The sequence below is a fragment of the Alexandromys fortis genome, unplaced genomic scaffold (assembly GCF_014885135.2).
Source record: "Alexandromys fortis isolate MF-2015 unplaced genomic scaffold, M_Fortis_MF-2015_v1.1 scaffold_263, whole genome shotgun sequence".
NCBI classification, from domain to species: domain Eukaryota; kingdom Metazoa; phylum Chordata; class Mammalia; order Rodentia; family Cricetidae; genus Alexandromys; species Alexandromys fortis.
The window spans coordinates 968,493-979,545 of record NW_026068165.1 but is presented as its reverse complement, the minus strand read 5'-3'; the positions used below and the strand labels follow the sequence as shown (position 1 = coordinate 979,545).

At 53.0% G+C, this 11,053-nt stretch overlaps 2 protein-coding genes across 5 annotated transcripts; both read right to left on the bottom strand.

Annotated features, from left to right (window-relative positions):
- Positions 1-583: 583 nt before the first annotated feature.
- On the bottom strand, positions 584-3,562 carry Myl6 (myosin light chain 6). 4 transcript variants are annotated; one of them, XM_050128056.1, is made up of 7 exons: positions 3,545-3,562; positions 3,259-3,286; positions 2,297-2,440; positions 1,936-2,109; positions 1,768-1,845; positions 1,436-1,480; positions 584-756 (listed from the first exon to the last, which is right to left on the bottom strand). In XM_050128056.1, exons 1-6 carry the CDS (start codon positions 3,545-3,547, stop codon positions 1,452-1,454), a joined length of 456 nt encoding a protein of 151 aa, XP_049984013.1. In that variant the 5' UTR covers positions 3,548-3,562; the 3' UTR covers positions 584-756; positions 1,436-1,451. The 4 variants fall into 4 exon arrangements, with proteins under 4 accessions (XP_049984013.1, XP_049984014.1, XP_049984015.1 ...); XM_050128057.1 differs by lacking the exon at positions 1,436-1,480; XM_050128058.1 differs by lacking the exons at positions 3,259-3,286; positions 3,545-3,562 and having other exon boundaries at positions 2,297-2,595.
- A 317-nt stretch (positions 3,563-3,879) lies between these two features.
- Myl6b (myosin light chain 6B) lies at positions 3,880-9,495 on the bottom strand. Its single transcript, XM_050128054.1, has 7 exons — positions 8,548-9,495; positions 6,995-7,210; positions 6,430-6,457; positions 6,047-6,190; positions 4,687-4,860; positions 4,253-4,330; positions 3,880-4,141 (listed from the first exon to the last, which is right to left on the bottom strand). The coding sequence occupies exons 2-7, from the start codon at positions 7,163-7,165 to the stop codon at positions 4,113-4,115; spliced, it is 624 nt and encodes a 207-aa protein (XP_049984011.1). The 5' UTR covers positions 7,166-7,210; positions 8,548-9,495; the 3' UTR covers positions 3,880-4,112.
- Between the last annotated feature and the right edge of the window lie 1,558 nt (positions 9,496-11,053).

Below are 11,053 nucleotides of genomic sequence, written 5' to 3'. Positions count from 1 at the left end.
ACTGGGCATTTACCACAGGCCCACAGATGTCAGTCTCCTGCCACAAAAGGCCAAAGGCAACCCAGCATTTAGGACTGCAGCAGCCACGCTCACCTGCCCTGAAATAGCTCTCGGAAGAATGGATCTAAATCCTTTTAGACAGTGGCTACATTCCTTCCCTTATTAGGGAGGAGGCAGGCACTCGCCTCCCACTGTCGTCACTGGCCCTCAGCCCTGCAGACAGGACAAGACAGGCGGTAGCTGTGCTAATATGTCCTGGTGGTTTAGCTCCAGTGAATACCCACAGGCTTTCCCACAAAGGCGGTCAGTACCTAGGAGGGTGGGGACCTGTTTCAAAGAAGCCCTAAGGCCAAGAAATGTAACTTGACCCCGAATAGAGCAAAAGGATCCCCACACAAGCACACAGCTAGCTGTAGGGATTTATGGCTTTCTTCATTCCCCAAAGGGGAGCCTTTCATTAATGAGGCCCTAGTCCAGTTTTCCCTAAACCCACCCTCAGCCCAGAGCTTTGTCTCAGAACAGACGTCAGTACCGCCTCACCCTTTCCTCCCTCACCCTGACCAGGAAAGGAAATGGAACCAAATAGGGCAAAGAGAGAATTTTATTTGGTGAAGACAGACATCCAGAAGAGACCAGATGGCAAGGTGCTGTGACAAGGGAGCCTAGGAGGGGGCCACAGGGAGATCCCACACTGGGCAAGGCACAGGCTCGGGGTCTGGAAATGTCCTCAGCCGTTCAGCACCATCCGGACAAGCTCTGTGGGGGAGAGGTGGAGTAAGCCAAGGACAGGGCTCAGGAGGGTGCACCACGGGCCAGGAGACCACAGATCATGAAGGTGGCATGAGGAACATGGCCACAGCAACCAACCCTGGGGTTAGTTTGCCAAGAGCCACCTTGAGTGACCAGTTCTCTCTGTCCCTGGCTCCCCTCCCAGCAGCTGTTAGCCCCCACCCCACGCTGAGTAGCAAGAACACAGCAGAGGCAGGAGTTCTCAACTACACCTAGAGCTACTGTCAGCCACTGGCAGGAGAGGACAGTTTTGGGTTAGGTACCTCCAAGCTGTCCAGCAGAGGGACGGAGAGAACCATTTTGTTATAGCAGCAGAACGGGGCAAGCAGCCTACCCCCCTTTGCAACTCTCCATGCTCCAGGGCCAAAGACCCACCATAAGGCAAGCCTTTTTGAGAAGCTGGTGAGAATTTCCTGACACCAGCACCAAGTAAGTCCAACCTCAGAGACCGGAGAGAAGTAAGGAGGTACTACACCCCCAAGCTGCCTCCCTTACTGAGGAACCCTCCCCTCCAGAGCCAGCTCCATGCAGAATCATGCCAGGAGGAAGTCAGTTGGTAGTAACTATGGGCGGGGGCTAGAGAGCACAGTTGGGAAGAAAGGAAACACCAGGGAGACACTAGAGGAGAGGCTGGGAGGAGCCGTACCCGCCCCATGGGCCCGTCACCCCGACAGGATGTGCCTCACAAATGCTGCAGGAAGGAAGAGACATTAATGGTGAAGACACAGACATGGGTGACATGGGTGAAGGGGTCAGCAGTGAGGGAACAGACGTTCTGTTTGCTTCCCACTCATAGCCCACCCTTCTGTCACCATTGTGTACCCAACAGCCCCCTCCCAGGCTGGACGGGACCTTGCCCCTTAACTCTTGGTTCCTTTCTGGAACCAAATCTAGGGAGAAAACATCTCAGGTGCCGTCCTTAACATGCCCTAAGACCACTTCCTCCTCAAAGGCTCCAGTTGACAGCTGGACACTCACCTTCATAGTTGATACAACCGTTGCTGTCCTCATGACCCGCCACCAGCATCTCCACTTCCTCCTCTGTCATCTTCTCTCCTGCAGAGGAAGGGTCATTTTAGAGCTTGGTGACAGGTGAGGTGTATCAGGGTGGCAGCTCAGCTCCAGAGCAAGGTCACAGAGCCTTACCCAGTGTGACGAGGACATGCCGGATTTCAGCACCCATGACAGTACCATTCCCTTCCTTGTCGAACACACGAAGGCCTTCGACATAGTCCTCATAAGTTCCCTGGTCCTTGTTCTTGGCCACAGTCTGCAACATGGGCAGGAAGTGCTCGAAGTCCAGCACCTTCACATTCATCTCTGCGTGTAGGAAGTACAAGTGTCAGCCAAGAGAACCACTCGTGTTCTTGGAACACAAGTGAACCAACGGGTGTGGCAGAGAAGGGAGAGTCTGCAGGACTGGCTGGCTGAGCCTATGAAGATACAGGGGTGCTTTTAGCTGAACAACCATAAACCCACTGGCGCACTAAGTTCTTGAGAAGCTCACCATCGCTCTTAGGGTTCCCCAGGACCTTGAGCACCTCGGCGTTGGTAGGGTTCTGGCCCAGGGCCCTCATCACGTCCCCACATTGGCTGTACAGGATCTTGCCATCACCTGTTCGGTCAAACAGCTGGAAAGCCTCCTTGAACTCTGAAGATTCAAATGAACAACAGTCCTGGGAATGAGGCCAGTCCAGACTGTAAAACTCTGCTGCCAATTCAACTTTAATCGTGCTGGAGAAACCAGATCCCCTGTCCTGTACACCCAAGGCTGCCCATATGGATCTATTTCTACCAACTCAAATGTCCCGGAGAAAGACACAGCCACCTTCCCCTTAGCACAAGGAGGTATCCACCTGTTTGTTTACACACCCGAGCCCGCAGCAGACAGGCTCTCCACTACTCCCAAGGAATTTGTTGCCGCCCCGCTAGGTCCTGTCCATATAAGGAAGTAGCAGCGGCTAGGAAGTCTGTCTAGGGTCATTCTAGCCGGCCACTTCCCACCCTTCCCCTTACAGAGGTCTTCCAGGGGTAAAGTTAAGTCACATCCTTAGCAAACTCCCCAGAACCCATCTTTACAATTACCAAGGCACTGCTCCTACAGTATCCGCAATCCAAGCTTAAGGGGGGGGGGGGAGTTATCACGGGATAGGCAAAAGTAGCAGATTAGAAGAGGCAGAACACAGCCATAAATAGACCCGACACACAACAGGCAGTAACCAAACAAGTTGTTTGACATACCCACACTACCTAAAACTCGCCCAGTGCTTGGGGCTCAGATCTAGAGTGGAGGGGGAAGGAAGAAAGAATGAGAAAAGAAAATGGAGGATCCAGAGAGGAGAAGGAAATCCATGTGGCAATCTCCCGGGAATGCTGAAGAGCTGACAAGCTGGGATCGGAGAGTAGGTGCCAGCGGAGGGTGTCCCCCTCGGTAAGGGTGACCTCAGTTGGGGGCCAGAGGCTGCCTACCTGCGGTCTGGTCCTCGGTGAAGTCACACTGCTCGGAGAAGAAGGCACTGGTCAGCACCTCAAGTCCAACCCCGCAAGCTTCTATCCCGGCCTTACAAACTGAACCCCGACTCCTATTTCAAGGTGAGGGCTCGCTTCCTGAGGCAGAGCCCTAGACCTTCCGACCCCCACGTACAACCTTCCAAGACCTGGGCTTGCCTTTGTCCACATCCACTGGCTTCTCTCCCCCGACCCATGGCTCCCTCCTTGCCCCAAATCCCCTAATCTCCCGATACCCGAGGCCCACCATCTTGGCTGCTCAGCTCTGCAGGACCTTTTCCGGCAGTAATGGCTCCGAGTCCCGACCCAGCCCTAGCTTTAGTACGTCCCATGGCGTACGACGTCACCTGCAGTTTCACCCAATAGGAATGCTAGTCTGGGCTCATGCGGATGACATCACTACATTAGTAATGATGTGAGAAGCCCCCACCCTCCGCTCAGAAACGCCCCAGGCCTGGGTTGCGGATTCTTTGGAAGCTTTTCTCCCGAGCTGCACAAAGAACAGGGAATTTGGGCTTAGGCAGAAGACGGGACTACTTCCCTCCTTCCCCTTTCTCAAAAGAAAACAGTCGGAGACCAAAGCAAGAACCATGTTTTTATTTGAAAACTCTAAGTGCCGCCTAGTGGCAGGAATGCGCTCCCAGCCGCCTGGGAGGTGGGGTAAGTACCGACCCGGCTGGGTCTGTGTGGGAAAAAGAAAGTTGTCCCGCCCTGGCGCTTGAGCTGCACAGACTGGGAAAACGCACTGCCTGCTCTTCTGTCTGGTTGGTCTAGGAGCCTCAGGACGACACTAGCCGGGGAGGACTCTGGGGAGCTCAGAGGCTTAGGATGTGCTTCAGGAAGGCTGCACGAGAGGGGGTGAGAGGACTTCAGAAACCGACTTCAGGGTAATCCATCGAACTTTAGGAAATTGAGGGTGCCCCCCTCATCCTCTGGTCTGCTCCTGCCCCCTTACCCTCATAGTTGATACAGCCGTTGCTGTCCTCGTGGCCTGCTAGGACAGTCTCCACCTCTTCCTCAGTCATCTTCTCACCTAACCCCAAACAGAGCGCCTCATGAGCTCAAGCCACTCCTCCTCCCACTCTGCCCTTTTCTTTCCACATGGCCCACGCCAACAGTGCCTTGGAACTGGTGGAAGCTTTGACAGACAACGAAACAAGCCTCAGGGTTGAGACTTGCAGGGAATCAGCACAGAGGGGGGGGCGCTTCCACCTCATCCCCACTTCTCTGCTTGTTTGCGGGACATAGCCTCTGGATGAGCGAGTTCCCTCCGATTCTGCCTTTCCAGTCCCTGGCCAAGACTGCAGGACTGCAATCCCATTCCAGGCTTTACCGGACTCTTTCTGGTCCACCCCCTTCTCCACCCCACAGTTCTGGTCCCTGCCTCACCCAGGGTGGTCAGAACGTGTCTGAGCTCTGCTCCCATGACTTTGCCATTGCCCTCTTTGTCAAACACACGTAGCCCCTCCAGGTAGTCCTCATATGTGCCTTGGTCCCGGTTCTTGGCCACTGCTTGGAGCATAGGCAGGAACGTCTCAAAGTCCACGCGTCGGGACTTCAGCTCTGGAGATGAGAGAGAGGTGAGAGAGAGGTCACTGAGGTGAGGATCCAGTTGCGTCCATCCTGTCATAGTAGCGTCATCCCCCTCAGCATTCAGGATGTTTTCCTGCCCTGTGCTCGACAGCTTCTGAAGTCCTGAGATCCAGCCTGGCATCCTTACCCATCAGGGGAAAGTGCCACTGTGGGGAGCAGAGTGGCCAGGCGAATTCAAGGCCAGCCAAACAATTTAGTGATTCCTCATGTCTGCAGAAAAATTAAAAAGGGAGCGCTGGGGACCAGTGAAGTGTCAGGACACTCAAGACAAAGAGAAAACTGCTAATCCGTGGGTGGTGGCTCGCACCTTCTGCCGTCCCAGCATTCAGAGGTAGAGGAAGGCAGCGCTCTGTGAGTTTGAGGTCAGCCTGGTCTATATAGTTAGTCCCAGGACAACCTGGGCTGTTAGGGCTGCTGGGATAGAGCTGTAGATTCAAGGGCAGCAGATGCCAGTGTGGTCAAGGCCACCCTGAGTAACTTAGAACCTGTCTCAAAGAGTAAAAGAACAGGGCTATGGTTCAGTGATAAAGGGCTTGTCTGTCTTCCACAAGGCACTGGATTCAAATCCAGCGCCACATAAATTGGAGTAATCCCAGCATTCTGGTAGGTAGAAGTAGACAGGAGGTGAAGGATCAGAATTTAAAATCACTCTTGGCTAGGACAGAGACCCTGTCCTGGGGAAGGGGGGCACGAAAGAAAGCTACAGGCTGGAAATGGAGCTCTGTGGTGCTTGCTTCGGCAGCACAGGTACTTAAAGTGGAACAGTACCGAGCTTAGCCCGGCCCCGGGGCAAGGATGGCAGGCACATTCGTGAAGCATTCCATGTTAAAAAAGAAAGGGAAGGAGAAACCCTGTTTTGAAAAACAAAAAAAAGGGGGGCAGTGGTGATGCACGCCTTTAATTCCAGCACTCAAGAGGCAGAGGCAGGCAGATCTCTGTGAGTTCAAGGCCAGCCTGGTCTACAGAGGGAGTTCCAGGACCGCCAGGGCTACACAGAGAGACTCTGTCTCAAAAACACGAGAGAGAAAGAGAGAGAGAGAGAGAGAGAGAGAGAGAGAGAGAAGAAAGACAGGGAGCTTAGCGTCCCAGGGCAGAACCCATACAATCTCGAAGAAGAGGAAAACTGAGAACCCGCATATTCCAGAGTCCTTCTCACCATCGCTCTTGGGGTTCCCCAGGACCTTGAGCACCTCGGCGTTGGTAGGGTTCTGGCCCAGGGCCCTCATCAGGTCTCCACATTGGCTGTACAGGATCTTGCCATCACCTGTTCGGTCAAACAGCTCAAAGGCCTCCTTGAACTCTGAGGTGTGAGGAGAGGGTGAGAGATGGTGAGGGGCCCCATCATCTCCAGACAGAAGGGAGGTTTCGTCTGGACATCTTATGCTAGAGATGGGCAAGGCACTGTGTGCTGCAACTGGGCAGAACAAGGGAGGAAACCAGGACAAGAGTGGGAGGCTTCAAGGTCAGCGCTGCAGAGCAGAGACTCGGACCAGGGGCTTGGGACTAGACAATGGGGTTTAGGAAATGGCTTCTCCTCACCCTCCAGCTGGTCCTTGTTAAACTCGATCTGTAGGGGGGGGGGGTAAAAAAGAAGTGAGGAGAGGAGAGATCCTCTCTGGCTCGCCCACCCCACTGGCAGCCACTTCTGGGGAGGGGCCCAAAGGGATGAGGCTGAGAGCCCCGCCACTTTGGTCCCATCCCCGGCTCGGGCCTTGGGAGAATCCCAAGAGGAATTAAAGGGGGAGGGTTTCCTGGGAACAGGGCTAATCCCATGCCACCTGTTCCCCTCCCTCCACTGCCCTGAGTCCTACAGCCCTCACATAACTGGGGGCTGAACAAAGGCTAAATTTACCCCTGCCCCCAGCTGTGATTGTCTAACAAGCCTGTCCTCTTTAGTCTCCCCTCCTGAGGTTCAGAGACATGGTCTTTTGAGTTAAACAGCCAACCCCGGGGCAGACAGCCTCTCTCCCTTCACCTTGAAACTGGCCTGGGAACCCCCAATCTCCCTACGGTGCTCATTCATATTCCCACCCATTCCCTGATTTCCTGGGCTGGATGGCATCCTTGAACCTCCCTTTCCAAGCCACACTTTCCTGGGACTCACCACGACTTTGGAGAGATCGACAGGAGGCTCCTGGGTTTTTGCAGGGGCCTGGGGGGCAGCTGGCTCAGCCTTGGTCTTGGCTGGAGGGGTCCCTGCTGCAGACTTGGCAGCAGGCTTAGAGATGGGGGGCCCTGCTGGTTTCTTCACAGGAACATCCTTCTTGGGCGGCATGATGTCAGGTGGCCAAAGGACAGTGTGCCGATGGGGCACCCATCTCTGTTTAAATAGGCAGGGAGTCTGGGATGTCAAGGGGCGGGGGCAGGGACGGGGCAGGGAGCCAGTTGGCGGTGGCAAGGGTGAGGGACAGGAGAGTTATGCCTGTCTGCCTTCACTCCTCTGGCCTCCTGTAGCTCAGGACTCCAGTCCCAAAGTTTCCTCCCTCTGCCACTCCTCCCCCAAAGCAGACAAGAACATTGTTTCCTTTAAGGGTAGGGGGAAGAAACAGGAGACTTCTCAGATTTAACCTCCAGGGTGAGAACAGGGCGTTCGCCAGTGCTACTGAAAAGGGAGTGAAGGGAAGAGGGGGAGAGCCGGGGCAGTGGTCACGGGAGCCTTTAATCTCAGCGCTCAGGAGGCAGAGGCAGGCAGATCTCTGTGAGTTCGAGGCCAGCCTGGTCTACAAGAGCTAGTTCCAGGACAACCCGGGCTGTTAAACAGAGTAAACCCTGTCTAGAAAAAAAAATGCAACAAAAACCGCTGCATTAGCTTCAGACTGTAGACGACTCAAGCATTGGAGGTCTTGGGGATGGAGTGGGGAGCTGGCCAGTATAGGAACCTAGTAGGAAATTTTTAAATAAATTCTGAAAATTTTTAAATAAAGGAGAGTGTGTTTCCACTCTCTTCTGCCCATTCCCATAGTTTAATGATCATTAGAACATGTAGGTCCCTAGGCTACCCCCAACCTGGAGCCATGCACAGCAGCCGAAACATGGCTTTGCCCCGTCTTCTGCACCTGGTGCTGACTTAGGGGCGCAGGTGTAGACAAGGTTTAACATCTGCCACATATACCTCCCAAGAAAGAACGGTTTCTCACAAGGTACTGTTATTCAAATCAGACAAAAGGCTAGGGTGCCTGCGGAGCTTGGAGAGAACACACAGGAACACACACGAAGGGAGGGAGGGCTCTGGGAGACAAGGAGCCTAGATGCTCTATCCGAAAGATTACAGGATCCCGACTGGTCCATGGGTATTCCCATACCCACACCCCAAGCAGGAGCAGAATAAAAACCTGAGCTTGGCTCTCAGTCACAAACCCTACTGGAAGTCGGGGCAAAGGGGAGGGGTCGTGTTTGGGAACTAGGAGCAGGCTCTGGCTATTCTATTTTTGGAGAAAGAAGATTTAGGTAGCCTTCTGAGAGACCGGTCATTCCACTTAGGCCCTGGGGAGTGATAATGGGTCTGCCTTTGTAAAAGGGCGTCAGAATCTTTTTACTGAAAATTGTCCTATTTTTTTGGAAAATAAGAAATCCTTCTGCAGACAACACACCTGTTTCTCTTATTCACACTCCTAAACCTTAGAGAAAAGAAGGCCCACCCAACCGTGCAAAACTTACCTTGCCGGGTGCTAGGAAGGGGCGGGGGCGAGACGCAGGGCGGCTCTGGGCCCTGAAGGGTTAACTGCGGAGCATGCCGGGAGTCGTAGTCCGTGCGCGCTCCCTGGCTCACAGGAAACCTTTCTCCCGCGGTGAGAGGTGGCGGTGACTTCCGGCCCGCGGTGGCAGTTGGTGACTCAGGCTCCGCAGTATGCGCGGGTTCCGGAACTGAAAGGGTTTGAAGGTCCCCACCCACGACCTCTCGGCTGCGGGGTCCACGGACGCCCGCAAGCCTGGGGACGCCTGCAAGCCTGGGGGTGGGGCGGGGCGGAGGTTGCTTTCGCTTCCTCCCTGCGGTTGCTAAGAACCAAACCCGCGGAATTGTGTGGCTTGAAGCTGTAAAGTTTGAATTTTTTTTTTTTTTATTTTTACATTTGCTCTTAGGAAGCTGGTTCCTGAAATAAACGTTAAGATTTGCAGTTAAGCCGGGTCATGTGCCCCAGACGCTAGTGGTGAGGCCTCCCCGGTGCTCACAGATGCCCTGAAAATGCCGCGCTGGGCTCTGCAGCCTGGGCGCTCGCCCTTTCTCCCTGGCGGTTACTAAAGGTCTGGATGCAGAGGGAACTGGACCACTGTCCCGGGTCAGATGAGTAAATACTCTGGCGGGGTGCCCCATAGTAGAGCCTGTGAAAGCAAGTGGACCAGAAATAGCTCACGATAGAAAACTGCCAACGACACCGTAGGAATAATGAGGCTCGAGCCAACTTTGTGGCCAGAAACAAATACACTCTCCCTAGCTGGAGAAAGCTCCGAAGAGTAAAAAGGTCTGTACGGGTGCTGGGGATGGGTGCTCAGTTGATAAGAGTGTTTGCTTACCAAGCACAAAGCTCCGGGTCCCAGCACTCAGGAGGTGGAGGTTCAAGCCAGCCTGATCTACACGAGATCCTGTCTCAGAAAACAGAAAGGAGAGAAATACTTGATACAGGAAACAATATCCCTGGAGGCTGTGCATCTAAGACTGGGACCTGAAAAGGGAGTGGTCTCTCTGGTCCCATGAAATAACTCGTGATTAGACACGGTAACATTTTTCAAGTTTGTTTACTGAGGCAGGGTCTGACTATCTCGAGACTCACAGAGATCCACATGTCCCTCCCAAGTGCTGGGATTAATGGCCTGTGCCACCGTGTGCCCAAGGCTTTATTTTTAAGAGTGAACGTCGTTTTGCCTGCATGTATGTGTGTGCACCGTTGCATGCCTGATGCCTAGGAAGGTCCCAGACCGCATTGGATCCCTTGGAACTGAAGCAACAGAAAGTTCTACCCTGCAGGGTGGATATTGGGAATTGAACCCTAATCAAGTGCCCTTTTGATCCCCCCCCCCCCCCGAAACAGGGTTTTTCTGTGTTTTTCGCTTTGTAGAGCAGGCTTGCCTCAAACTCATGAGTTTCATCTGCCTCTGCCTCCCAAGTGCTGGAATTAAAGGCATGGCCACCACCCCAAGCAATCCAATGCTCCTAGCCACAGAGCCGTTTCTCTTGCCCCATAGTCACGCAATATTAAATCAGTAAAACAGAATGGAGTGGGGGCTGGAGAGATGGCTCAGTGGTTAAGAGCACTGACTGCTTTTCCAGAGGTCCTGAGTTCAATTCCCAGCAACCACATGGTGGCTCACAACCATCTGTGATGAGATCTGGTGCTCTCTTCTGGCACACAAGCATACTTGGAAGGAATGTTGTATACATAATAAATAAAATTTAAAAAAAAAGCAGAATGGAGTGTACATGCTCCAAACACGGCAAAGAAAATTCCCAACGTCAGCATGACTATTGGCCTCTTCTTGTTTGAGACAGTCTCATGTCACCCGATCCTGCCTTAACTCCTAAGACTCCTGCCTCTGCCTCTGGGTGCTGGAGGGCCTGAGCTGTGCCCCCATGCCCAACATCCCTTGTATCACATTTTTGAAGGGTTAATTGGTATAAAAAGATGGGAGAGGAAGAAGGAATGCATTAATCATAAGTAGTTACAAGACTCTTTAGAGAAAGGTCATGTTTGTAGACGCGTTAGCTCATAATTTGCACTGATTGATTCTTTTTTTAATATTTATTTATTATGTATACAATATTATGTCTGTGTGTATGTCTGCAGGCCAGAAGAGGGCACCAGACCCCATTACGGATGGTTGTGAGCCACCATGTGGTTGCTGGGAATTGAACTCAGGACCTTTGGAAGAGCAGGCAATGCTCTTAACCTCTGAGCCATCTCTCCAGCCCGCACTGGTTGATTCTTGAAAGTGTTTTTTAGTAGAGTCCAGAACCTCACCATGATTGTAGCCATGTATCACCATGCCCACTTTATTCTGATATTAGTCTCAATATAATTTAATACACACTTCCAAAGGATATTAAAAATCCAGCCAGGCAGTGATGGCTCACACCTTTAATCTCAGCACTAGGGAGGCAGAGGCAGGTGGATCATCTCTGGGGGATCAAGGTTAGTCTGGTCTACAGAGCAAGTTCCAGGACAGGCTC